This window comes from Lichenostomus cassidix, chromosome 28, assembly GCF_008360975.1.
Source record: "Lichenostomus cassidix isolate B80296 chromosome 28, HeHo_3.0, whole genome shotgun sequence".
In the NCBI taxonomy this organism is placed as follows: Eukaryota; Metazoa; Chordata; class Aves; order Passeriformes; family Meliphagidae; genus Lichenostomus; species Lichenostomus cassidix.
Window position 1 is genome coordinate 988,802 of NC_139508.1, and position 26,778 is coordinate 1,015,579.

The 26,778-nt window shown below is 52.1% G+C and overlaps 2 protein-coding genes across 2 annotated transcripts; both read right to left on the reverse strand.

Annotated features, from left to right (window-relative positions):
- Nucleotides 1-5,938: 5,938 nt before the first annotated feature.
- On the reverse strand, nt 5,939-8,428 carry LOC146426059 (forkhead box protein L2-like). Its single transcript, XM_085040351.1, has 3 exons — nt 7,853-8,428; nt 6,878-7,050; nt 5,939-6,797 (listed from the first exon to the last, which is right to left on the reverse strand). The coding sequence occupies exons 1-3, from the start codon at nt 8,153-8,155 to the stop codon at nt 6,554-6,556; spliced, it is 720 nt and encodes a 239-aa protein (XP_084896477.1). The 5' UTR covers nt 8,156-8,428; the 3' UTR covers nt 5,939-6,553.
- A 2,972-nt stretch (nt 8,429-11,400) lies between these two features.
- On the reverse strand, nt 11,401-25,831 carry PIAS4 (protein inhibitor of activated STAT 4). The gene is made up of 11 exons (XM_085040321.1): nt 25,690-25,831; nt 22,424-22,850; nt 19,184-19,268; nt 18,004-18,045; nt 17,611-17,701; nt 17,189-17,317; nt 17,003-17,108; nt 14,547-14,620; nt 13,888-14,048; nt 12,279-12,409; nt 11,401-11,796 (listed from the first exon to the last, which is right to left on the reverse strand). The coding sequence occupies exons 1-11, from the start codon at nt 25,714-25,716 to the stop codon at nt 11,591-11,593; spliced, it is 1,479 nt and encodes a 492-aa protein (XP_084896447.1). The 5' UTR covers nt 25,717-25,831; the 3' UTR covers nt 11,401-11,590.
- Nucleotides 25,832-26,778: the final 947 nt, after the last annotated feature.

Genomic DNA, 26,778 nt, shown 5'->3' on the forward strand with positions numbered 1-26,778 from the left:
TGCCTAAAATCAAAAAAAAAAAAAATCATGTGAGAGAGGGCAGCAGGTTCGGCAGGGTTTGTGTTGGGCACCCGGGGCTGGGGACACCGGAGATGGGGACAGGCAGGGCTGGGGACAGCCCTGGAGAGCAACAGCTGGAGCTGGGGACACCCCCTGGGGATGGGGACATTGGGATGGGGACACTGGGATGGGGACACTGGGATGGGGGCACGGCTGAGCCATGTGCCCAGTTCTGCTGTGTCCATCCCTGTGTCCATCCCCGTGTCTCCATGTCCCTCCCCATGTCCCCATGTCCATCCCCGTGTCCCCATGTCCCTCCCCATGTCCCCCTGTCCGTCCCCACCCCGGGTGCCCAGGAAGTGCCTGAGTCAGCCCAGCCCCGCTGCCGGCAGAATTTGGGGCTGGGGGATCCCAAATCCCCCCCAGGGAATATTTTCTCTCCCCCAGCTCCACCCAGCGCGGCCCCAAAAACACCTCAATTCCTTCGGAAAAAAGGTTCTTTGGGTCTCCCCTAAAGGAGCAGGAGGCCTTTGGGAAGGGGGGAGCAGCCTGGCCTCCCCCCAGCCCCGTTCCCAAAAATTAAATCTATATAAATGTATATCTAGAGATGCTCTATGGCTGGAGAGGCGGGTCCCGACCCTCGGGGGGAAAAGGCACCTTTGAGTTGGTCACCTGTTTTCTAAATGCACATTTTTAAATGCTTAAGAAAAAAAAAAAAGAGTTAAAAACCAGAGAGATTTTAAGCCCTTTTATTTTCAAAGCACTTTTTAGATTCTCTTCCTTTTATTTTAAAATTTTTTTTGTTTTATTTTTTTTTTTCCTTTTTTTTTTTGGTGTTTTTACTTTCGAAAAAAGAAAAAAAGCAAAGAGCAGGTTTTGGCCGAATGTATTTTGGAGAGGGAGTGAGAGGGGAGTGTGTGCTGGGGGTGGGGTGAGTGGTGGGGCTGGGGGAAGAGATGGATGTTTATTTAATGCAGAAAAAAAAAAAAAGCAATAAAAAATTCCAAAAAAAAGCTAAAAAAAAATAAAAAAAAAAAAAAGAAAAACAAAGAAGTCTTAGCACTTTGCGATGGAACGGGTACTTTGAGCTCACTTTATCTTAATTTAAAAAAAAGCAAAATTCAAGATGTTTACAAGTCAAAAAAAAAACTTTTAAAAAAATGACTTCTACGGAGAAAAAAATATTATTAAAAAAAAAGCCTAAATTTATTTTTGTAAGAAAAAAATGTGTATATATATATATATATTTAACAAAAAAAAAAACCTAGAAAAAAATACAAACATAGGCAGAATCCAAGTGAGATTCAAGGATGGGAGGAAGGATGCTAATTAGGTTCTGTGACAATGCCCTGACCCTCGGGAATTTTAAATATAAAAAAAAAATCCATGGAAGCTTGAATTTTAGGCAGGAATCCTGGGGGTTGTGGCTCGGTCACTGCTCTCCACAGCCTTGAGGAGGTTGATTTTTTTGATTTTTTTTTTTTTTGTAGAAATAATTTTATTTTTCGATGTTTTTTAGCCAGTGCCAGCGCAGAGGTGTCAAGAACCCTGGGGGTTTGGATCCCTGCGGGTTTGGATCCTTCCTGCTCCCATCTCGGGCAGGAAAATTGGGATCTGGGCAGGGAATTCCCTCAGGATGGGGCCGGAGGGGTGCAGGATGGAATTGGAATGGGGGAGGCTGGGATGTTCCCTAAGGATTTGCAGCCTTCCTGGGCAGGGAATGGGAGCTGGGATTGGGATTTGTGTCCCTCCAGCTCTGCCCTGCGCGGGGAAATCGGGATCTGGGCAGGGAAATTGGGATCTGAGCAGGAAAATTGGGGTCTGAGCAGGGAATCCCAACTGGAAGGAGCCCCAGATCCAGGCTGGAATGGGAAGGATGTGATTCCCTCAGGGATTTGGATCCCTCTGGATTTGTGTCCCTCCTGCTCCCACTCTGGAAGGTGAACTGGGATCCCAGGAAGGGCTGGAGGGACTCAGATCCCACCTGGAATGGGGATCTGTGAGTATCCCCAGGGATTTGCATCCCTCCACTCCCCTCGGGCAGGAAATTGGGATCTGGGCAGGAAATTGGGATCTGGGCAGGGAATCCCCCTGGGAAGGGCTGGAAGGACCCAAATCCAGGCTGGAATGGGGGAAGCACGATGCTCCCCATGGATTTGGATCCCTGCAGCTCCTGGGCAGGGAGATTGGGATGTGAGAGTGAATTCCCTGCGGGAAAGGGGCTGGAGAGACCCAAATCCAGAACGGGAGATGCCCCACACTGTTCCCATGGATTTGTGTCCTTCTGTTCCCACTCCAGGCAGGGAATTCGGGATCCCAGATCCGGGAATGCTCCCCGTGGGTTTGCTGAGCAGGAAAATTGGGATCTGAGCAGCAAATCCCACAGGAATTGGCCAAATCCAGGTTGGGATTGGGGGATCCGGGCAGGGCAGACCCTCTGGCAGCACTGGCTGATTGTTGGGAATATGCAAAGCAAATTCCGTGTGGATTTGTAAATAGAGATTGTGGAGGTTCCGTGTTGAGCTCGGAGCTGTGGCTCCTCTCGAGTCCTGTCCTGCTTTTTCCCTGGGATTTTCCCACCCTCGCTGCTGCTTTTCCTTCCCCATTCCCAATCCTGAAGGAATTTTGGGGAGGTTTGGGGGGGAGCAGCAGCGAGGGGGGTGAAGCTGGTGGGGAGAGAAGGGGGAAAAAGCTGGGGGGAAGGAAAAGATGGGGAAGGAAAGAAAAGAGGGAAAAGGAAAAAAAAAAGGGGGAATGATAAATAAAAAAGTGGGGAAAAGGAAATTGGAGGGGAGGAATAAAAGAGGGAAAATAAGGGAAAGAAAGGGGGGAAAGAGAAAAAGGAAGAGGGGGGGAAAGGAAAAATGAGAAATAAAAAAGGGGGAAATCAATTAGGGGGGGAGGACAAGGGGTGAAAAATAAGGAGAGAAAGAGGGAAAAAAGGAAAAATGCAAAGGAAAAAGCACAAAAGAGGAAGAGGAGAGAGGAGGAGACTCAGGATTCCCCCAGCGCTGTCCCCGTTTTCCCCCCACTGGCAACACTTTAGCACAAGGTGAAGTTTGCACTAAAAAGAAATCAAGAGAAAGCAAAAAAAAAAAAAGCTCCAAACCCCCCAAATCCCCCAGGTTTGTCCCTGTCCCGTCACCTGCCTTAATCCCCAACCCCAAAACCCAACCCCGTAGCTCAGCATGGAGATTTTTGTCATTTTTATGATGATTCATTTTAATTTAATTTGATTTTTCTGGTTTTTTGTTTTTTTGTTGAATCCAGGTTGGGATGAAAGTGTTGCCAAAGAAAGTGCTGAGTTACGGTGGGAAGAGAGAGGGAAAGAGAGGAATAATAATAAAAGTTATTAAATAATAATAATAATAAATTATTAAATAATAAAAAATTTGGATCGAAGCCAAGCAGGGGCAAGGGGAACTAGGGAAAAAAAATGAGGATTTTTTTAATTTAAAAGAGGAAAAAATTATGTGTCCCACCCTGTCCCCCCTTATCCCCTTCCCAGGGTCTGGAGGGGGCTCAGCCCAGGTTTGGGGGGATAAATTCAAATTTGGGGAAGCTCATCTTAAATTTGGGGATCTCAGCTCAAGTTTAGGGGTTTCAACCTGGATTTAGGGGAATTCAGCCCAATTTTGGGGCAGCTGAGCCCAATTTTGGGGCTCTGAGCCTGATTTTGGGGGGTTCAGCTCAAACTGGGGGAGACTCAGCCCAGATCTGGGGGGTTTGACTCAGGTTTTGGGGGACTCAGCCTGGGTTTAGGGGGGAATGATCTGGGTTTGGGGTTGCTCAGTCCAATTTTGGGGGATGAATCTGGTTTTAGGGGGGTTCAGCCCAATTTTGGGGCATCTGAGCCCAGGTTTGGGGGGCTCAGGGTGGGGATTAATCCAGGTTTGGGGGGGATTAATCTGGGTTTTGAGGGATTAACCCAGGTTTTGGGGTTTTAATCCAGGGTTTGGGGTTTTAATCCAGGTTTTGGGGTTTTAAATCCAGATTTTGGGGGTCAGTCTGGGTTTTGGGGTCCCAGCTCAGGACATGGGGCAGGGCTGGGGGGTCTCTGCCCCTCCACCCCAAACCAGCTGGGGGAGATTTGGGGTTTTTCTCAGCTCATTTGGGGTCTGTGGGTTCACCCCCTTATGGGCTGGGAGGGATTTTGGGGTTTTTCCCCCTAAATTGAGTAAGAAGTCTTATTTTTCCACAGGGAAAGGGCTGATTCCCCCTCCCCACCCCAAAATTCTCCTTCACCCCCCCTTTAGAGCCTCCCCAGCCCCAACCCCCCTCAAATTTAATAATTATTTAATAATAAACCAAGACAAAAACTCCCCGAATTTCTCTCTCTCTAAATTTTCTTTTTTTTTTTTTTTTGTTTGATTCGCGACGAGCAAAAAAAAAAAAAAATTTATTTCAATCAAGAGAAACAAAAAAAAAGAGCAAAACGGGACGGAAATTTTGGGGGTGGGGAGGGGGGGAGCAAAATGCTGCGTTAAATTGTGTTTTATATAAAAAATTATATACATATATATATATATATATATACACAGCAAGAGCTGCAATGTCCCCAGGGACGGGGGGGACACCGAGCTCGGCCCGGGGACCCCAAAGGACGCTCGAGGTGGGGCCACTTTATTATAAATATTAATTTTATTTCCTTTTTTTTTCCCTTTTTTTTTTGTTTTTTTGTTTTGTTTTTTTTTTTCTCTGCGTCTTTCTATATTATAATCTATTAAAGAGATTCTTTATCTTCAAGCACTCGCAAAGGTTGCAGCGGTTTTTATGTGGTTTTTTTTTTTCCCAAATTTATTTTTTTTTGTTTTTCTTTTGTGAGGATTTTCGCGGGGGTGGGGGGGGAGGAAAAGGAGCGAGGAAAGGAAGAGAGAAAGAAATTAAATATATTAAAAACGAAACAAAAAAAAAAATAAAGCACAGAAAAGACATTCCATAGATTGTAACTTTGATAGTTCTTTATAAAGTGGGGGGAGATGAGGAAAAAAAATAAAAACGATGACAAAAAACGACAAAAAAAAATTAAAATAATAAAAATTGCACTTTGGGGGGGGCTTTAAAATAAAAAAAAGAGAGAAATAAACTATATATTAAAAATACACCCGGAGCCCACTGGTTTTCTTGGGGGAGGAGATGATGGAGAGCAGCAGCTATTTTTGGGGAAGTTCTCCTGATTTTTTTGGGGGGAGTTCCCCAGATTTTTTGGGGGGGACTTGTGGTGGGGTTTTAATGATTTTGGGGAATTTCTCGCTGTTTTTGGGGCTGGGGGGTCGCTGGGGTTTGGGGTGAGTTTTGGGGGTTCCCCTATTTTAGGGGGTCCAGGACTGCAGGAAGGGATTTTTTTGGGGGGATTCCCTGTGTTTTGGGAGTGCCCAGGGCTGTGGGGGTTTTTTTGGGAGGTGTTTCCGCAATTTTGGGTGCTCCCAGGGCTACGGGAAGGGATTTTTGGGGATGTTCCTCCCATTTTGGGGTACCAAGGACTAGGGGGTGGGGAGCTCTGCCTCAAGCCGCGGCCGTGCCTCAGTTTCCCCAAACGGAACAAGCCTCTCCCTAATAGAATCAGAGCAAAATTGGGGTTCCAAACCCCCAGCCCAGTGCCCCCCAGTTCCCCCCAGTGCCCCCCAGTCCCTCCCAGTCCCCCCCAGTCTCCCCCAGTCCCTCCCAGTCCCCAGCCCCATTAAGCCGCCCGGGGGGATGTGATGCCCGGGGGGGTCGGGGGTCCCTAATCGTGTTTAGGGCCAGATGGCCACGAGTTAAGGAGCCTTGGGGACAGCTTTGGGGTGTCCCCCACCCCAAAACCCCCCCCAGCCCGGGGTGCACACCGCAATCCAAGCCCTGGGGTGGTCGCGGGTGCCCCAAACCCCACAGATCCCCCAAATCCCGGGGTCCCAGCCCGGCTCAACCCCCAGTGCAGCCCCCCCAAAGGGCACGGCCGATGTTCGGGGATTAATTTGTGTCATAATCTGCCTTGTTCGGGGCGCGCGCGGGGATTTGGGGGTTTATCCCGGGATTTAGTGGCCGAGTCGTCTTTCTTAGCGAGACGCCCTAATGCCACTTAACACCTGGGAGCCGCGATTTTCATTAGGGGCGTCAGGGACAATTAGTAAGGGAATAATTAGGGCAGGGGCAGCCGCTGCAGGGTTTAAGCCCCATATGTGCCTGAGTGTGAGGGGGGGACAGGGGACCCCCGGTTTGGGGGTGTCTGGGGGGGGAAACAATCCTAATTTGGGCCGTGCCTCAGTTTCCCCAGTGGAAAAACCCTTTTAGGTAGTAAAGGCAAAGGCTGGGGGTCCCCAGTCGGCCCAGTGTCCCCTCCCAGTGTGCCCAGCGCTGCTCATGGGGGGACACTGGGGGGGTGGATGTCACCCTGGGGTGTCCTGGGGATATGGGGACATTGGGGGACAGGGGATGGAGAGCCCTGAGGGGGTGCAGACCTCGGGAATGGACCCCATCCTGGGTCACCGGGGACAAGGGACACACGGGTCACCCTCGGTGTGGTGGGGAGGGGACACTCGGGGCAGGTGACACCCCCAGAGCTGTCCCCATGGGGTCACAGGAAGGGCGCTCGGGGCAGGAGGGGCCTGGGGGGCACCGGGACTCTGCCCCAAGCCCAGCGCGGCCGCTCGGGCAGGGGACACTGGGGGACCCTGGGCAGGGCCAGCGGCGGCATGGCCAGCGGCGGCATGGCCAGCGGCGGCATGGCCAGCGGTGGCCCGGCGGGGCCCGGGGGACAGCAGGGACAGCAGCAGCCGAGGCCGTAGAGGGCGTAGGGGTGGAAGTAGCCGACGTTCACCCTGTGAGGGGAAACAGAGCAGGGTCACCCTGAGCCCCAAACCCCCTCAGCGACCCCCAGAGCCCCCCGAGCCCCCCTGACCTGCGGACGCGGCGCCGGGCCCGCCGGCGGTGGTAATCGCCCTTGGCGAAGTCCTCCAGGTTGGCGGGGTGGATGGCCCAGAAGTGGCCCTTGCCGTTGTCGCTGCGCCCGGCCTTGACGAAGCACTCGTTGAGGGACAGGTTGTGGCGGACGCTGTTGCGCCAGCTCTTCTCCTGCGCCCAGAGGGGTCACTCAGGCCCGGGGGGGTCCCTCAGGGTCAGAGGGGTCCCTCAGGCCCGGGGGGGTCCCTCAGGGTCAGAGGGGTCCCTCAGGCCCGGCAGTGTCCCTCAGGCCCGCAGGAGTCACTGAGGCCCAGAGGGGTCACTCGGTCCGAGGGTCCCTCAGGCCCAGAGGGTTCGGCCAGGCCCGGGGTGGTCACTCAGGCCTGGAGGGGTCACTCAGGCCGAACCCCCCAGCCCCACCACGCCCACCCTGCTGCAAGGCACTGCAGCGAGCCTGGAGACACCAGCACCGGGATCTGGCTACCGACACCGGGATCTGGCTACCGGCACCGGGATCTGGCTACCGACACCGGGATCTGGCTACCAACACCGGGATCTGGCTACCGACACCGGGATCCAGGCACCGGCACCGCGATCTGGCTACCGACACCGGGATCCGGCCGCTGACACAGGCATTCTCCCGATGGATTGGGGTCAGCCAATATCAGCAGCCCCAGAGGGAGCACGGAGACAGCGGCACGGGGATGCAGACATCGGGATGTGCGTTTTCCCGACGGATTGGGGTCTGCCAGCACCGGGAGGCTCCAGAACGAGCCTGGAGGAGCTGATCCCGCCAGCACCCAGATCTGGGTGTGTTCTGAGGTGTTTTCCCGATGGATTGGGCTCGGCAGAGATGTGGTGAGTTCCCCCAGCCCTGTCCCACACCCCAAAGGGCTCAGCTCATCCCAAACCACGGAAAAAAGGGGAGATCCCAAGGGAAGGCTCCGCTCCAGCCCCGCAGCCCCTTCCTCACCTTGTTCTTGAAGTAGGGATAGTTGTCCATGATCCACTGGTAGATGTCGGAGAGCAGCAGCTTCTTCTCCGGGGAGGAGAGGATGGCGGTGGAGATGAGGGCGATGTAGGACTGGGCTGGTTTGTCCCCGGGCTCCGGAGGGGGCCGAGGGGCGGCCGGGGGGCTCCGGCCGGGGGGCTCGGGGCTGGGGGCTGCCCTGTCCCGCTCGGACAGCAGGTACTCGATGGTAAAGGAGGCTCCGGGAGGGCGCCGGGGCGCAGGTCCTGTGTCCCCACTCATCCCCGTGTCCCCCGTGTCCCCCATGGTGCAGGTGCTGCCGGCAGCCGCCGGAGCTCAGGGCCGGTAATTAGTGCAGATTACAGGGTTTGCTAATTGTGTTTTCACAAACGCGCTGCCCCCAAAGCGGGCTGTTTATCTGGCAAAGCCCCGGCTTTAGCGGGATTTGGGCCCTTAAGCCTCATAAATAAAATGATTAATCCGCTGGAGGTGGAGGAATTCAAAGTGGCACCGAGGAGGTGTCTGTGGGGATGAGGCTGGGGGTGCCCAGGGGTCTTGCTGCCCCCCCAAATCCCCTGGAGAGCCCCAGGGGAAGATTCTAGAGGACTCCAGCAAGATTTTGGGGATGCTGGTGAGATCTTGAGGACCTCAGGGAGATCCTGGGGAAGCTCCTGGTGACCCCATGAGGTTGGGGAGATGCTGTGGAAAGATTTTCCCTGGCAAGATCCAGGGGATGGTCAGTGAGATCCTTGGGACAAAACCCTGGTGAGGTCCTGGAGATCTACAGGGACTTCATGGAGACCCTCAGGATGCCCATGGGGTTCCTGGAGAACCCCCAGCAATATCTTAAGGAAATCCTGGAGACCCTGCAGTCAGAAATCCCAACAAGCCAACAAAGAATTAAATGTAAATCTTTCATTTTATTTAACAAACACTATAATTTGAACTTTGAAGAATGTGTACTGAGGGAAAGAAAAATAATTTTCTTTTTTTTGTTTTGTTTTTTTTTCTCTTCTCTTTACAAAACAAAGAAAGAAAAAAAAAACCCAACAGGTTATAAGAAAAAAAAAAAAACAAACCAACATATGTACAGGAAGAGCTGGCCAACTCCAACAGAAAGCACTAAAACAAGCATGGTGTTTCCAAACAGTTGCTTGGCCTGGAAAATTTCAAAGCAATTAAATTAGAATAAAAATATTAGGAAAACAACTGGACTCTAAAGCTACTGTGCAGCCAGGGCCGCAAGCACAGAACTTTGTACAGTAAAATTCGTTTGGGAGCTCTACCCGGGGTTTTTCAGTTGTTTTAATCCCCCTTTTCCCACCCCCACCCCGTTTCAACCTGAAAACATATTGCTTACAGCCAGGGAAAAGAGAAGGAAAAGCAAAGCCTGGGGCCAACAAGTGCAGGTTTCCCTGTGGGAGTGGGACCAGGAGCTGCTCCCAGTCCCTCCTGCCAGAACTGGGGGAAAACAGGGGGGTTTGACTCCCACCCCCAACTCTGCCTGCAAATTCCTGGGCTGGAGACAAAACCCAGCCAGGTGGGAAGGGGTGGGAGATGTGGGGCTTGGGAGAGGAGCCCCCAAAGCTGGCAGGGGTCCCCTCCTCAACTTGGAGAAGGGTCTTTGCTTTTGGGCAAGTGGCCAACAAGGATTTAGGGCAGCTCTGGCTGGACCTCGGTGGCTTTTCCCTCCAGAGGGGATTGGCCATGAGTGGAATATTCTGGAGTGAGAGGGAAGTGCTGGGAAAGGCACCAACACCCCTCTGTGTGCCCCCCTGGCTGCTGGGGTGAGGGGAGAGGGAGGATGGAGGGTTTGGGGTGCCCAGAGCAGGCTGAAGGAAGGACAGAGGGTTTGGGGTCTGGCAGTGCCCAGCAACACCAAGACCTGTAGGGTCCCAGCCCAGCACGGGGCACAGGGACATCCCTCCCTTGTCACCCACCCAGGGACAAGGCCAGCTCCCCTCCCGGGGTTATCCCAACCTCCGGGGGAGAAAAGCCAGCGAGGTCCAGAGCAAACCAGAGCCGGGAGGAGTCAGCAGGAACAGCAGAGCTGACGCAAAGGCCGGGACAGAAACTCTCTAAGACAAAGTCAAAAAGGTGACGCTTCGCAAACTCAAAAGCAACAACGTTTTGCCACCGAAGAGCACAGGAGGAGCTTTGGCTCTGGGGCCAAAGGCTGGGACAGAGAAGTGGAGGGGCCGGAGCGGCGGCAGCGCCCAGACCCTGCCCTCACACCCGCCCGGGACGGGCTCGGGACTCAAAGAAACCTGAATTGGAGTTACCGAGGTAGTTGGCTAAAAACTGAGATTCCCCCACCCGGCATTTTCTGGAAGGATCCCCCTGCCCTGCTCCTGCTCGTGTGCCAGGTGTGCCCAGGGGTGGGGATGGCCTGCAGGTCAGTGCCACTGTCCCCAGGCCTGGGGATATCCTGCAGGTCACTGTCCCCAGGCCTGGGGTGTCCTGCAGGTCACTGTCCCCATCCCTGGGCCTAGGGGTGACCTGCAGGTCAGTGCCATTGTCCCCAGGCCTAGGGTGTCCTGCAGGTCACAGCCACTGTCCCCAGGCCTGGGGATATGCTGCAGGTCACTGTCCCCAGGCCTAGGGTGTCCTGCAGGTCACTGTCCCCATCCCAGGGTGTGGGGGTGTCCTGCAGGTCACTGTCCCCAGGCCTGGGGATATCCTGAAGGTCACTGTCCCCAGGCCTGGGGTGTCCTGCAGGTCACTGTCCCCAGGCCTGAGGTGTCCTGCAGGTCACTGTCCCCAGGCCTGGGGATATCCTGAAGGTCACTGTCCCCAGGCCTGGGGATATCCTGCAGGTCACTGTCCCCAGGCCTGAGGATATCCTGCAGGTCACTGTCCCCAGGCCTGGGGTGTCCTGCAGGTCACGGCCGCCGCCTCCAGAACCAACCTCAACGAAAAGGGAATGCGCAGCCCTTGTCAGTCTTCAAAAACACCAAAGTTATTGCACTTCAAAAATACAACAGATTTGTGGTTCGAGCCCCCCCCTCCCACCCCCCACCCCCCCATGGCTTCTGCTCAACTAAAACGAGTCACTACTGCACAAATCTCTACATTTCCCTTGGGATTAGGTTCAAATTCCAAACGTGTCTCTTTACATGAGGTGCAGAGCTGCTGGAGCTCTGAGCTAGAACAGTGCGCTTCCAACCGGACATCTCACCCCTGGCACCCCATGCCCCCCATTCCCACCCCTAAAAACCCCCCATAACCTTGCTGGGTTAAACAACCCCCCCGAGCCCTCCCCGCTCCCCCCTCCCGCCCCGCCCCGGACTCACATGTCCAGCAAAACCTTTAGATTAATTAAGGAATGGTTAATTAACAAGAGGATCAAACTGCACACGGCTTTGGAGATGCAGGGGTGGGTGTCCTGGAGGTGTGCAGGGGAACTCCCCCGATCCCGGGATCCAGGTGAGGGAGGATCCTGCCTGGCTTAAGACACTTTCCTTACTTCAGGCTCCAGTTCAGGGTCAGGCTCTGAGTGGGGTCGTTTTCCAACCAAGAAGCAGCTCAATGGTTTTTGTTTTGTTTTGTCGTTTGTGTTGTTTTTTGTTTTTTTTTTTTCTTTTTTTCTCTCATTTTAATTAGTAATTTGGAATAGGAAAGTCACAGGAGATGAGGGAGGGAGGGAGATGAGGTGGGAGAGGACATTCTCCCCCTCCTCCAGTTTAATAAGCACCAGAGTATTCAAGTCTGTCCGTTGGGAATTCCGAGCCGTGGCTGCAGTCAGCAGGCAGAGACTAAACCTTTCTCGTAAGAGCAGCGTCGTTTGGGCTGAGGTCCCTCATCATCATCATCCTCCTCCTCATCCTCCTCCTCGTCCTCCTCCGAGGATGAGCTGTCCAGTGTTAAATCCACAACGTCCGCAGGGGCTTTGCCGTTCTCGCCGTTCCCGTTGGGAGTGGCCAGCAGCCCATTCACATCTGAGGAACCTGGCATAGGGGAAGGAAAAGGATGAGGTGAAACCCCTTGTGTCCAGTTCAGGGATGATCCTACACTCCTGGCTGGTCAGCCTGGACAAGGGAAGGCTCCAGGGAGACCTCAGAGCTTCCTCCAGTGGTTAAAGGAGCTCCAGGAGAGCTGGAGAGTGACTGAGGACAAGGGATGGAGGCACAGGACACAGGGAATGGCTTCCCACTGCCAGAGGGCAGGGATAGATGGGATATTGGGAAGGAATTCCTCTCTGTGAGGCTGCTCAGGCCCTGGCACAGGGTGCCCAGAGAAGCTGTGGCTGTCCCTGGATCCCTGGAAGTGTCCAAGGCCAGGATGGGGCTTGGAGCAGCCTGGGATAGTGCAAGGTGTCCCATGGCGTGGGGTGGCACTGCATGATCCTGCAGATCCCTTAACCCAAACCACTCTGGAATTCTTTGATTTCCTCCAGGGATTTCCAGCCTTTCTCCCCAAGGAGACTCACCTAGAACCAGTATTGGGCACTGAGGGCTGCAGCTTCGCTCCTTCTCGGCTCGGATTGGGCACCAGGAGCCATCCACCAGGTACTCAATTTCATCTGCATCTTCACATTCTGTCAGGATCTTGGACAGGAGCCTGCAGAGGGGACAGGATGAGCTGTTACACCCCTGTGCCCTCAGCCTGGATTCAAAAGGAATCTGATGTTGGCTCCTGAGCTCAGAGCCCTTGGAGCCATGGACTTTATTCCCCATAAAACCAGTGCAGGTTCTGACGGTGCAAATCCATGCAAAAGGTGAGATATTTCCTCTGGCATTAGGAAACCAGCAACCCAACAAGCAGCACTTCCCTTCTTTCCTAGTTTTATTTCCCAAATCTCCACAGTAGCCAGCAGAACAACAGGAAAACCATGAAACTGTGAAAATACACCTAGAAGTAGACCCTGATTCCACAGAAACTGGGGACTTTCTTTATTCCCTGTGTCCCACCATTTGCCTGGGATGTTTATTTGGAAATGCTGCTCTGCCAGGCCTCATTCCCTCCTGGACTTGAGCATTTCCCTTCAGGAGGAAGGAGAACACCTAGCAGAGCCTTCCAAGCTCAGGGAAACTTTGTGGCACCCCAGTGAGAGTTTCAGCTTTCCCCAGCTCCTGTAGGAATTGTTTCCACAGCCAATCCCAACACCCAGCACAGCAACCACCAAGCTGCCAAGGCCCTGAGGATCCCAGACCCAACCAACCACCTCCCTCCCTGCTCGGGAGCCTCCGGCTCTTTCTTGACTCCCAGCACACAGCTGAGTGCCAGCTTCCCTCTCTCGCTTCCAGGGAATCTGGAAAGGACCTTCACCCAACAGAACTGGCAACAACCCCAGCCTCGAGTGGGGACAAAAGTCTGCTGAGCCTTCCCCAGTGACATCCTGCCGCTCCTCATGCAGGACACAGGCACTGCTGGTCCAGGGGGGTTCCACAATCCAACCCCTCACATCTTGCCCTTCAGTCTCTCCCTTGTTACAGATCTCCAGGGAACTGGATTTTCCTGTCAGGGTTGGCCAGGGGACAAAGCAAACAGGTTATCTGTGCTGAGGCTGCTCCAGGCTGCCTGGAAAGCCACAGCTCCTGCATCAGCCCAGGGCCCACAAAGGCAGTGCTGCTCCAGGAACTCTCATCCTGCCTGGGAACAGACTGGTCTGCTCACTCCCCTGTGCCAGGGGAGCTGGGTGCTCCCCAGCCATCGCTCCAAACCCTCCCTGATATTCAGGGAACCTGCAGGAGAGGCCAATCTACAGCCACGAGGGTGGAGATCATCTCCCAGCAGGCAGGAACCACGTGTGTTGTTCCACCAGTCCTTGGCCAGCACCACAAGAATGTCGGTGGTCCCAAAAGGCTCCCAGCATTTGGGGGCAACAAAGCTGCTTCCAAACACACCCCAAAAGTGCTGCACCAAAAGCCTGGTCCCTTACAGCACATTCCCACTTGCTCTAACACACCAAAACACTGAAACCAGAATATTATGCACCAGCAGAATGAACTTTCCATAGTTTCAAGATGAATTTAAGCACGGACCAAGAGCTGGATGCTGCACCCAGTGGGGAAGGGGCAGAGAGGTGCAGAACTCACCCATCAATGATGAGCTGGTCGTAGGGGGCAGGTTTGTCACACACAGGGCACATCCATGTGGGCTTTTTCTCATTCATCTGTAGGTAGAAGACGGCATCAAAGCACTGCAGGTGTGCACAGGTCTCGGCCCGGCACGGCACTGACAGGCGCATCTTCACCAGCTGTGGGACCAGAGAGCAGAGCATCAGCCAGGACATCTGGCAAGGAACCCCCAGATCCCCTCAGAAGGAAAAATATTTGTGAGTTGGCAAAGCTGGTCTGGGAGTACAGTTTGGGTTCTTGATAAATCCAGGCTAAAACAGAGCTGGAGCCTCTTGGCTCTGGAGCAAACTGGGAGAGCTGGGGGGTTTCAGTCCTTCCAGGGCCTAAAGGGGCTCCAAGAGAGCTGGAGAGGGACTGGGGACAAGGGATGGAGGGACAGGACACAGGAAATGGCTTCCCACTGCCTGAGGGAATATTGGGAAAGAATTCCTCCCTGTGAGGGTGGGGAATTCTCAGGTCATCCCAGAGAAGCTGTGGCTGCCCCTGAATCCCTGGAAGTGTCCAAGGCCAGGCTGGAGCAGCCTGGGACAGTGGAAGGTGTCCCTGCCATGGCCCTGGATGGTTTTAAGCTCCCTTCCACCCAATCTGTGGTTCCACGAGGAGCCTGCAGGACGCACCGGGCAGATGAGGGACACTCGGACACCTGTGGTGGCAATTTCACTGTCGGGATCCAGGCGCAGCTTCTCTTTCACTGCAGGGAGAGCAGAGAGCACAACATGAACACAGCTCAGCCTTGGCACTGAGTGCAGCACAGGGGAAGCAGCTCAGCCCCAGCCCCTGGCTGTGGATTGATTGTTTCACCAGCCAGGGAGGGAATGAGCAGATGGATTCAGCTCCAGCCTGAGCACAGTGGGGTTTATTCCCTCCTCAGCTCTGTGGCTGCAGGAAGGGGGGAAATGTCTCCCCCTGGCACTTCCAATTCACAACAAGTCCCCCTTCAAGTGAGCAAACACTCATACTGAGAGGGAAAACACATCCCATCCTTTTTCCATCAGGTTATCAAGCCTCCTCTCAGCACTGCTGGGCTGTCACTCTTGGGCTTCTACGCTGGCCAGCTCCTTTATTGCAGCAGGACATTCCACAGGAACCACAAACAGCCCCAGAGGTAGCCAGGCAGGCAGCTCAGAGCAAGGCAGCCATGCAAAACCAGCCATCCAGCAGAGATTTGGGAAGAATCAGATGTTAGGAAAGGAGCAATCCTGCCCCTGCTGCTGCAGCCTGAAAGGAAACCCAGAGGAGCTGCAGGGAAATCAAAGAAGGCAGCAGATGGGCAAGTCCCACATGGGCAGGTCCCACACCAAGGTGCAAGAATCAACAAAACCAGCTTTGAACTGCTCCCCAACTCCTGAGGAGGAGCTGCTGCTCCCACTGCTGTCTGCAACAGCCTCTGACACTTCCATCACCATTTTTCTTTGGAGCAAGTCAACCATTTCTTTTGACCTTTTCAGATCATAACAAGATGTCTCCAGACAATAAGGCTACATGCAGTTCTGCAACACCCAGCTTTAATTAGAGAGTGACTTCTCAGATGTGAAATTCCCAGGAGATTACCAGATTTGGGCTTGTTTTCCTCACATTAGGAGCCTTTTCATCCAAGCTTAATTTTTTATGAAGTTCTTTGTAAGAGCCTTCTCTGTGCATCAATTACTGGGAGACATGGGCAAGAGAATTTTCTAGGATCTCCTGATCAGGACTGAGCTGTTCTGGATCCAAAGCCATAATCTGTTCTCAGACAATGTTCCTGTATTAAATTCTGCAGAATTTTATGCAAAGGAAGATGAGTCAGCAGTGAGATGTGACTGAAGCCAAAGGGCAGCTTGAGTGAAAGGGAATTATTTGCAGAACAGACCAGAGCCAGAAAAGCAAAGTTTAGGAGCTCCTCAGGTTGGCCAGTTCTGGATATCCAAACAAATTCCAAGCAGTAAAACCCAAAGGAGCTGAACTAAGACATTGCTCTTATTTGGTTTTATTTAAAGTCACCAAATACTACTGATCTCTGCCCCGAAATCCAGGTGTCTGAAGGCTGGATACACCCGGATCACCTTCCCTGTGAACTACAACTGACCCTCAAGACTGCCAGGCTGAGAAAATTCAGCCTGGAGAAGAGAAGGTTGAGTGGAGACCTGACAGCAGCATTCCAGTACCTGAAAGGGCTACAGGGATGCTGGAAAGGAGCTTTCATCAGGAATAGTACTGACAGGACAAGGGGGAATGGCTTAAAGAGCGGAAATTGAGGTTAAGGTGTACAGGAGAAATTGTTCCCTGTGAAAAATTGTTCCCTAGCACAGATCATCCCAGAGGAGCTGTGGCTGCCCCTGGCAGGGGTGGCACTGGATGAGCTTTAAGGTCCTTTCCAACCCAAACCATTCTGGGATTCCCTGATTGTTTCTTATCCTTGGTGAGAATTTTCCAGGATCTGGACAGTTTTAAAGACCATCAGGATCCATGGGGTCTGTTCTCTCATACAGAACTAAACAGCGAGAAGGTTTTGTCCAGCAACATGAAAAATTGGGAATCTTCCAGACTCATGAGCTCCAAGTCAGATTCCACCTTGGAAAGGTAATTTCCCCTCATTTCCAGTAACGTTTTACGTGTGCCTCATACCAGGATGATTTACCTGAGTGGTTTGGGATAAGCATCTCTGGGGATCGTCTCTTCTCTGAAGCTCTCAAGGCATATCAAAGTGCTGCTGGTGAAATCCCACTGCCAGCCCCAAGGATCCCCCAGGGATTGGGGCAGCAGGACATTGTCACCAGGATCCCTTGCTCCAGAAACCTCCTTTGGAAATCACGAGGGTCAATGCTGCTCACACTGACTCGGGTGAAGGCATGAAGCCCTTCCAGTCACAACGACACCGGCTCGACACGACCTGCGCCAAATCCTAAATCCAACTACAGAGCTGCCGCAGAGCCACCAGAACCACGGATTTGGGGTGACTTCCCACGACTCACACACAGCTCAGCAAGTCTGTTCAGATAAAAAGTGGGGTTTATACAGCTGGGGGAAAGCAAAGGTGTAATTTGTGGCGGTTGTTCCCAGCAGGCTGCAGCCAGGCCGTCCCTGAGGCACTCACCGAGCGCTTTGCAGAGCTCCGGGTGTTTGATGCCGATGGTTTTCAACCTCTGCAGCAGCTCTGCTGAGGTCATCTGCCGCACCAGGTACAGCCCCACCGAGTAGCTCTGGGGAGGGAGAAGGGAGAGGATGAGCAGGCTGTTCCCCAGGGCTGTCTGGGAGTCCTGGGGGTTCCCCTGGCTCTCACCTTGCCGTAGTTGCCCCAGGTGACCGTGATGCGGTTGGTGGCTGCTGACAGGTACATGAGGTTGGTGAGGTTGATGGGCCGGCAGGGCCTCTTGGGTTCCACGCCAGGTTTGTTGGATGGGTAGTAGCCCTAAGGCAGAGAGATTCAATACTGAGATTTATTTTTTACTCAAGGTACAGCTGTCGATCAGCTCCATGAAATTCCACTCAGCCCCAGGTCTCCAGGATGGGGGGAGGAGGAGCTGGATGCAAGTGGAACACAAAGTAAACAGGATTGAGTCATGATACAAAACAGTTCATTAACAACATGGCTAATCCATCAGCAAATTAGCTTTGAAGCAAGCACTGCACTCCTATAATCTGGAATTCATCAGGAAATCAATTTCCTTCCAAATTCCCCTCCCAAATCCCCCAGGTCCTTACCGGCACGGAGCAGTAACTGTGGTTCACCTTCACGGCGATGTTGGGAGGGTACTGATCCTCCTGAGGGGAACTGGTGTCTGTGTAGCAGATTCTGGGGGCAAACAACACATCCCTCAGTATCCCAACGCTCTGCACATCCCCAGCTCCCACACATCCCATCCCAATCCCAATCCATGCTCCCTCAGCAAAGCCCATCCAGGTGTGACTCTGCTGTTTCCGCTCGAGGTTCAAAAGTAGAGTTCAAGAAGCTTCTGGGAGGCCCAGGAAGAAACAGTTCACTGGAAATTATCTTTGGAGCCATGAAATCCCTGTTGAAACTTGCTGGGTTTTGCTGGAACATTCCCTCCTCCCCTGCTCTGCCCCTGATGTTCAATGAACCCAGAGCAGACCTACCTTAGCACCACCTGAACCGATTTCACACCAGGTTGCAACTCCCTGGTAAATGAAAGAACAGAAACTTCAGATTAATTATGTAAAATAAAAAACCCTACCCCAAAAAAATCACTCAAACCAGCTGCCAGACTCAAGAACTTTAGTTATTCCTAATTTTTTTAATAGACCTTTAAAAATTACCTCACAGAACTTTACTTAAATTGTACAATTCCCCCTGCAAATATCAGTGGTCCTGTAATTATTTTTTTTTTCTTGATGCACCAACCCCCAGCTTTTCTCTGGGTTTTTAAAACTGTTCAGGTGCCTTCTGGTGATTTGTGAGAATTTATAAAAACTGGGTTTTAAGGTCAGGTTTACCTGACAGTGTTCAAGACTCTCTGTGTTTAATTATTCAGCTAAAGCTGTTCATGCAAACCAAGGGACTGAGTATTAAGGTACCACTGTGAATATTGTAACCTTCAGCAGGGCTATCCCTGGCAGCTTTTTAACTAGAATCAGGAAAGAAAGGGAAGGCAGAACAAGGGTATTTTATCAGGAGGCAAAATAACCGAGATATTCTTTCTCCAGCTCTTTATTTTACCATAAAGAGAAATACTTAAAGGTTTTATGCTGAATTTTTTGGAGGAATTCTTCTGCATCAAAGAGCAAGGGAGCAGGTCAGCCTAGAGGAAACCTCCCTGCCTGCACTGCCCTCTGAGGAGAGTCTTTGTTTGACTCCAAAGTTGCATCTCAGCAGAGGTCAGGGTAAATCCTAATCCCAGATGTTTCCTCAGGCAGCTCCTACAGCATCCTTCCCACCAAGGAAGTTTCCTTTCAGATGCAAACAGCCTCACACTCTGCCTTTTGAACCTGGGATGCAAAGGGAGGTCTGCAGAGACTCACAGCACCAGCTCGGCACAGAATTTAGGTCATCGATGATTTCATTCCACTTTTCCTGCCCAAATGCACCACTCCAGAGGGAGATTACAGCAGCACAAGTGAAACTTAAGGACCTGGATGGGTGAATTTGTACCTCCCACTCCCCCAAAGCTCTTTGCTTTACATGAGAAGCAGCCTGATGTCCTCAAACAAATCCTGCTTCCTTGCAGAGAACAAAAGCTTCCACAGGGAGGGAACACGGAGGAATTATGGAATTATGCAGCTGTATTTTCTTGAACTGTTAATACCCAGTGAGCAGTACCTGGAATTTCTGATCAGCTCCACTTGTCTCGGTGTTAATGCAAAAATGCATGGACTTTCCTGAAGCTTCTCATTATTCTGTGGAACTGAGGAGGGAAGGAAAGAGTGTCCATCAAACTGGGAACACCAGCCCTGAGCACAAGGTGATTTTTATGCTCTGTTTATCTCCAAGTCTTGTTTTCTCCCACACCCCTGCGCCAGAATTCCAGTTTTCACCTGTTTTGGTAATTCTGCTTTGATGAGAGCTTTGCTCATTTATTGCTCACTGCTCAGTACAACCAACACAGGCTTTGGGTTTGCTTTTTCTATTTTTTATGATTTTCCTCCCCTCAAATAATTAAAGAGCCATCAGTTCACCCCATCAGGCTAACCACATCCCCAAGAAGCCCGAGAGGAGACCTGAGCCTGACACAAAAGCATGAAACCACCAGACTGAGCAGGCGAGTTCTGGAAAAGAATGAAAACAACCCCAGCAACAAAAAAGATTAGCTCAGATAATAAAAAAGCAGCACAAAAAGCAGCTGGAAGAGACAAAACACAACTTCCAACCTCCTGACCTTGAGGGTTGGAGAGCAGCTCACCCTCAGAGAGGCTTAACTAGAATCCAGCATTAACTGTGGCCTTTTGCACGCTGATAATTTTAAGATCAAGTGCATTTAATGTGGTGAAAATGAAGCTAGAGATGTTGGGAAAGTTTTGTTACAACTTCTTCAGGTTTTATTTCCAGTTTTGTGTCTCCAAGCAAAGTTCAGACCCTGAGCTGGTGAAAGTCACGGGAGGAACACAAAGAGAAAGTGCTAAAACAGCTTTTTAAAAATTATTTAGCGAGAATTGGGTGTTTAGCTCAACATCACTTCCATTGCAAGGTTATTCAAAAGCATTTTTAGAAAGTGATGACTGACAACGACAATAACAAAAAGTAGTTTTAATGTTTCTAATTAATTCTAATGAAGAAACTGCCCATAAACAGTGTCCTGCTGATTGTTCAGCCACACAAAGACAAAGCAAACCTGAGGCTGTCACAGTGAATATTTGGGACAAAAATCATTTCAGAATTCCTCAGAGCACACAGCTGCTGTCAAAACCACTGTATTCACTCTGTTTCACCCCAAAAAGTGCCAGAGGAAAGCACAGAGATCAGCCTGGGTACCACAGAGCTCCCACAAATACTCCCCTGAACTCCTCAAAACACAGCACAGGAGACATCTCAGGATTCATTCCCTCTCAAAGGGATCAGATCAATCTTCATTTTAAGCATTATCTACCCAAGAGAATTGCAGGATTTCGCTAAATCAGAACAATTCTTTCACGTTGCCATCCTCAGCTCTAACAGAGTGTTCATGGACATAACTCAGGTATTAAACTCCATCCTTAAATTCCCTCAAATCGGGTGTGCACTACCCAAATCTGGGATTTCAGCTGGCCCACAACAGACCCAATTAATTTATGTGTTTTCAGCTGGAGCACCTCTGTCTGCAGGAATAACAGTAATTTGAGAATTGCTCAGGGAATCTGCTTCCCTGCAGCCCAAATGAGGCAGCGCCCACCTCACCTTTGATCCCAAGGCAATCATCTCCACGAGGCAGGAGAGCCTTTTCATTAAGGAATGTGCTTCCAACTGAAGCCTGGAACACATAAATTAAGCTTCCCCTGCTCCCAACCATGGCCACATCTTAAAAATATCCCTTTTGTAGCCCAGGGAAAGGTTCTTCATTCCCATCAGTGTCCCAGATGGAATTAGAGCTGCAGGACACCAGGCTGGGAAAAGAAGTGTCTGGAAGAGTGGTTGGGTTCTGGGAGCTGAGTGGGACAATGAGATCTGAACATCTGCTGGCCCAGCTCCTCCTGGCTCCACAGAAACCACTCTCATCAGCAGGGAAAATCAGCCAGGAACACTCCAGGGATCAGGCTGACCCAGGGGAGGTGTCACCTACCAGGGACAGAGGCTATATTTAATGAGCCCTGGGTTCTGAGCTGATGGAGGGGAGATTTCATGTCAACTTTGAACAAAATGTGATAATCACACTGAGTGTATCCAGGCTCTTCTGTCTCTGGATGCTTCCACCTCTTGGAAATTTGCTTTCCTTCAAAATCCCATATTGGAATTGCTGACTAACACACATTTAGCACTGAACAAACCCATTCCCCAAACAATTATAATGTTTTGGCTTTACTCTGTCACCACTCAGCTCTTTTGTCACAGCATTAACACCTTCAAATGAACAAGAAATTATATAAAATCTGATTAATTAGTCCTTTTTCTTTTTATTACTACACAATCAAATATTTATCCATTTTTTTTCCTCCAAGCCACAACAAATATTTTTTCAGCAAAGCCAGACCAGCTCAAGTCATAGAGTCATTTAGCAGAGAATTCTGACATTACCACATGAATTTATGAGACACTCAGCAGAACACAACTTCTCCTCTGGACACACTGGATTTGCTACCAGAGCATTCTATTTAATATCAGCCACAATACTCTTTGTTTTTCCAAACTAAAATAACGAAAAATCAGTCTCTATGCCCCAGGGAAAAAGCTCTTCCTCCAGTTTTACTGGTTACCCCTCAAAATACACAGCACCACACACAAATAACTGTGAAAAACACAAAAAAAAGTAGTCAAAAATACAGTGGGAGGTGTTGCCACCCTCTTTCATCCATAGGATGCTTCAGGTCAGGTGTTTTTAGTGCTGAAAACCAGCATTAGTGTAGAACATGGCAGCATATTCCATAGGAGCCAAACAAGGTGGGCTTCCAAGTTACATCCCAAAGTGACCACACTGCAGGTCTGAGGAGAGAGAAAACCACAGGAGCACAGGATGGTTTGGACTGGAAGGGAACTGAGGGATCATCCCATGAGCAGGGACACCTTCCACTGTCCCAGGCTGCTCCAATCCCAATCCAGCCTGGCCTTGGACACTTCCAGGAATGCAGGAGCAGCCACAGCTTCTCTGGGCACCCTAGGCCAGGGCCTCCCCACCTTCTCAGGGAAGAATTCCTTCCCAACATCCCATCTAAGTCTCTCCTCTTTTAGTTCAAACCATTCCCCCTTTCCCCATCACTCTCTCTCAGTATAAAAAGCTGCTCTCCCTTTTTCATCAGAGAGAAATATTCTTCTGGAAATCCTGAGCATGAGGGGAGAGAGAAGGGGCAGAGGGGTCTCACCCCCACATCCATCAGCCTCTCCTGCAACGTAGATTTAGAGATCCTCGAAAACACAGCTTTTCCACAAACTCACCTAACTCTGTCGGCTTCAACAGCTCATCCAGGGTGGTATAAAAGGGCAGCTTGACCAGGCGAACCTCAGGCTTGGCCACTTTGGGGGGCAACCTGCCCAGTCCGTTCAGGTATTTGCCATAGAGGGCAGGATAGTCAATGTTGGTGGTGGGCAGAGTCCTGGGCACGGCGCTGCCGCGCTCATAGGAGGAGTGCAGGGGCAGAGCCTCTGCGCGGTGCTGCGGCGGCGGCTGCGCCACGTCCGAGCTTTTCTTGTTGTACCGAGTCTCGTAGAGCTCCTTGATCTTCTTGAACACCTCAGGGCTGCAGTCAAACTGGACCAGCTGCAAAGCTCGGGTCACTAGTTCGTGTTTTAGTCCGCTTTTACTCCTGCCAACAAAACCCAGCAACATCTGAAGATCTGAGACTCGGAAACTCATCACCATGTTCTAGGGGATAAAAAATTAAAAGATGTTCTCATAGTTATAAAAGGCAAAGGTGCAGTTCTCACTTTATCTTATTTTATGATATTAAAAATTCCCCCTCAAAGAAAGACCCCAAACCTGTTCAGACCTGCTGCTGGCACCTGATTTGGTTCCCATTCCTTGTTTGAGCAACACAAACACAGAGATCACCCACTGAAATATCACCTAAATTAGAAAAACACCAGGACAGTCACCAAATGATTCAAAAATCCCTTTGACAGATGCTAAGCATCCTCAAGACAGGTCAGCTGGAAGCAGGAGTGACCACAAAGAGGATCCAAACCAAGAGGCCTCACTTGTGAAAGAGCACATGAACTCCTTCACCCACCCAGGGCGTCCAGAATTCCCAGGGCAACACAGAAAACTTCATCCCAAAAGGTGTCAATGCAAGGCAGGGGGAGAAAATCCATACAAGCTGGGTGAGGATAAAGCAAATTGGGGCCATCAGTCCTGGAATTCAGTGCACCTGAATGGGAAAAACCCTCCAGAATCCTCCCTACATCCCCAGGATCTTTAAAAATACCACATATTTTAGAGCACAGAAGGTTATTCAGATTATTAAAGAGAGTAATGTGTTCCCAGGAGAACAATGCCAAGTGTTCCCCTGTGATCACAGCCTTGGTGTCACCCTGGAATTATCAATTTCAGTGCTTGACAAGCAACAAAACCCATCTCAGTCTTCCAAAATTCCCTCTCTGTGGCAATTCAGGTCTGTAACTGTCAGCAGATTCAAAGGCCACAAGGCAACTTCCCATCAGAAACCAGGAATTCTTCCTGTTCCCACAGCTCCAGCCTCGTCAGGTTGGTATTTCAGTTCCCTAAACACCAAATAGCCTTAAAATTGCAAAAAAACAGCTTATGAAGTACATGGGTTTAAAAATTCAAGTCACCCTGCAAATAAACTTGGTAGATATCCACATATATTCACTCTATATCCTTCCTGGTTTGTGGGGAATATGGAAATTCAAGAAGAAACCTCAAAAAAAAAAATCCAGCAGCAAAGACCCAGCAGGTCTCTCTTCCCCAAGCCCTACCCCACTCTTGAATTAAGTAATAATTAGAAAGCAAGCATAAAGGACAGGTTTCTGTGGAATCTAGCAATATTATAATTTCCTAGTATAAAATAGCTAGATTTTTTTTTTAATTAAGAAAGCTACAACTGTTTCCAGAAACATTTCACAGCCACGCTTGGATGTGTGGGAATTAAATGAGAGAGAGAGAAAATGCCATTTGATTTTCTCCTTTTCCCTTACATATGTCATTTAATCTGAAAACCCAAAAGCTGTTATGTCACTGTCTGTAGTTAGAACTTCTGGGAGTCGTGATGTGTCCCAAAATATCTCTGATGAGGGGAAAAAAAGACTGATGACTAAAGAGGAGAGAAAAAGTGTTTAATTGCCAGAAAGTCAGTATTTCAGAGCTCTGGATTTAAGGTGCTGCTCCACCAGACACCACCTGTGAAATCCTGGAGAAATCTGGTTTGTGTCTCAGCTTCCTTCAACAAAAAAACAGAATCGGGATCATTAAGGTTGGAAAAGCCCTCCAAGATCATCAAGTCTGATAGAATCCCACCAGGATCATTAAACTGTGCTAGGAAATGGAGACTGCTGTTCTCCCTGAGGGATTTGAGGATAAAAGGAGTATTTGGAAAGATAAATTCATCAAGACACAGCAGCAGGAGGTACCAGGGCAACCCAGGAGCAGAGGAGACAGGAATTCCTCCTGTAGGAATTGCTCCTAGACCACCTCACCCAGCACTCTTGGGGTGGAAAGTGCAGTTGGCAGCCAAAAGTTTCCATTTTGAAGGAATTAAGGCCCAGCATGAGGATGAGATTTGAGCAACAACAAACCCTCAGACAAAGCAAAGGTGTCACGGGGAGCTCGCCCTGCCCCGTGTGAGCAGAGAGAGCAGAAATTGCTGAGATTCCCAACTCTCCTGGCTGCTCCGAGCCGGGGAAGTCTCGTGGGGGAAGCTCAGATCGCACCAGAAACCTACGGAGCCACCGCGGTCAGGAATGCCGGGAGCAGGGGGAGAGCAGAGCCCCCAAAGCATGGGATTGGAATCCCTCTCCTCCCGGGATCGCCGCAGCCATCCCGCCAGATCGCTGCCGAGGAGCTGATCCTGCCGGCAGGGAACACCTCCTTGGGGACACTGCCCAGGGAACTCCTCCCGGCCGCTGCCGTTGCTCCTCAACAGCCCTCAGGACGGGCTGGCCCGGTGACAGGGGGACACGGCGGCTCCCGCAGACCCGCCAGAGAACCGGGATCCCGAGGGAGACGGGAAAAGCTGCCCCGGGCCTGAGGGGGGGCACAGCCGCCTCGGAAACACAACTCCAAGCATGGATTTGCTTCCCCCCGTTCCGGAGGGGCCTCGGGGGTCGCCCCAGCCCCGGCGTTGCCCGTCCCACCGCCTCCCCCGCCCGCCGCCCGCCGGAGAGATCGGCACCGAGCCGCCCCACCCCCGGACCGGGCAGCGGGAGCCGGGCGGCACAGCCGGGGCGCGGGAGCAGCGCCGGCGATCCTTAATCCCGGGAATTAGCGGGGGAGGCCCGACGCGAGGGCAGCCCCGAGGAGGGCGGGCGGTGCCGCGGGTCGGCCCGGCCCGGTTCGGCCCCGGCGGGTCCGGCGGGGGCTGCGGCCCTGAGGCCGGGGCGGGGCAGTCCCTGAGGTAAAAAGGCGCGCGGGCGGCCCCGGGGTGCCGCCCCCGCGGTTCGCAGCGCCGCCGCCCGCCGTCCCCCCGCGCCGGGAGCCTCCCGGTGCCGGCCGGGCCCCGCGGGCGGGGCGGCGGCGACGCTTCCCTCACCTTCGCCTCCACCAGCTCCGCCGCCATCTTGGGCCTCCAGCGTCCACCGCGCCGGGCGCCGCCGCCGGGTCACGTGACTCCCGCGCGCCGGGGGGCGGGGCCTCGCCGCGAGCGCCCCCCAATCCGCGCGCGCGCTCCTCGCGCCCCGGCCACGCCCCCCGGCCACGCCCCGCCAGGCCACGCCTTCCCGGCGCTCTTAAAGGGACCGCGCTCCGTACAGCGGGGCGCACCGGGGGGACAGCGGCGGGAGCGGGGCTGGGAGCGGCGATAGGAGCGGCGGGAGCGGGGATGGCAGCGGCCCCGCGGGCACCGCGGGAAGGGGAGTGGGTGGGCAGGCAGGCAGGCAGGTGGCGGGTGCTGCCCCCAAGATGGCGGCAGGTGGGTGCCCCGGGGCAGGGCAGGGCCGGTGGGGCTCGGTGAGCTCAGCCCGAGGCTCCGCCGCCGCCCCGGAGCGCTGCGGGCTGTCCCCGTGGAGGAGGGCAATGCTGGGGTCTCCTGGAGGAGGCTGCGGGCTCTGGGATGGGAGGGATGAGGATGAGGATGGGGACCGGGATGGGGAAGGTCCCGGTGTCCCGCGAGAAGGAGGGGCTGGGAAGGGGAATCCCCTGGCCAAAATATGCTCCGTGGCAGCGACATCCCAGAGACATCCCAGAGACATCCTCCTGCCCTGGTCAGTGTTTCTGCCCCCTTCTGCAACTTAACCCACCGCTTATTAAAAATACCTTTTTAATAATAATAATAATAATAATTAAAAATTGCAGTCTGCAGCTTTCTCCCGAGGGACAGCTCCAATCTCTTCTCTCGGAGCACGGACAGGACCCAGGAGATGGCTGGAGCTGTGTCAGGAGAGGTTGAGTTTGGCTATCAGGAAAAGGCTCTTCCCCCAGAGGGTGTTGGGGCACTGAGCTGCAGGGATGGTCAAGTTCCCAAGGCTGCCAGAGCTCCAGGAGAGTTTGGATAACACTGCCAGGGATGCACAGGGTGGGATTGTTGGGGTGTCTGTGCAGGGCCAGGAGTTGGACTGGATGATCTTTGGGGTCACTCCAGTGTTTGGGGTGAAATGCAGTGCTAGGAGAGCTTTTCCAGCAC

Excerpts from the sequence above, each read along its gene's own strand:
- LOC146426059 (XM_085040351.1), bottom strand. The coding sequence starts at position 8,155 with ATGGGGGACACGGGGGACACGGGGATGAGTGGGGACACAGGACCTGCG. Across the intron at positions 7,051-7,852 it reads ATCCCTACTTCAAGAACAAG|GAGAAGAGCTGGCGCAACAG; the intron begins GTGAGGAAGGGG and ends CTCTGGGCGCAG. Across the intron at positions 6,798-6,877 it reads GCCCGGCGCCGCGTCCGCAG|GGTGAACGTCGGCTACTTCC; the intron begins GTCAGGGGGGCT and ends TTCCCCTCACAG.
- PIAS4 (XM_085040321.1), bottom strand. The coding sequence starts at position 25,716 with ATGGCGGCGGAGCTGGTGGAGGCGAAG. Across the intron at positions 19,269-22,423 it reads GTTGAAGCCGACAGAGTTAG|TTCCACAGAATAATGAGAAG; the intron begins GTGAGTTTGTGG and ends TTCCCTCCTCAG. Across the intron at positions 17,702-18,003 it reads TCGGTTCAGGTGGTGCTAAG|AATCTGCTACACAGACACCA; the intron begins GTAGGTCTGCTC and ends GTTTGCCCCCAG.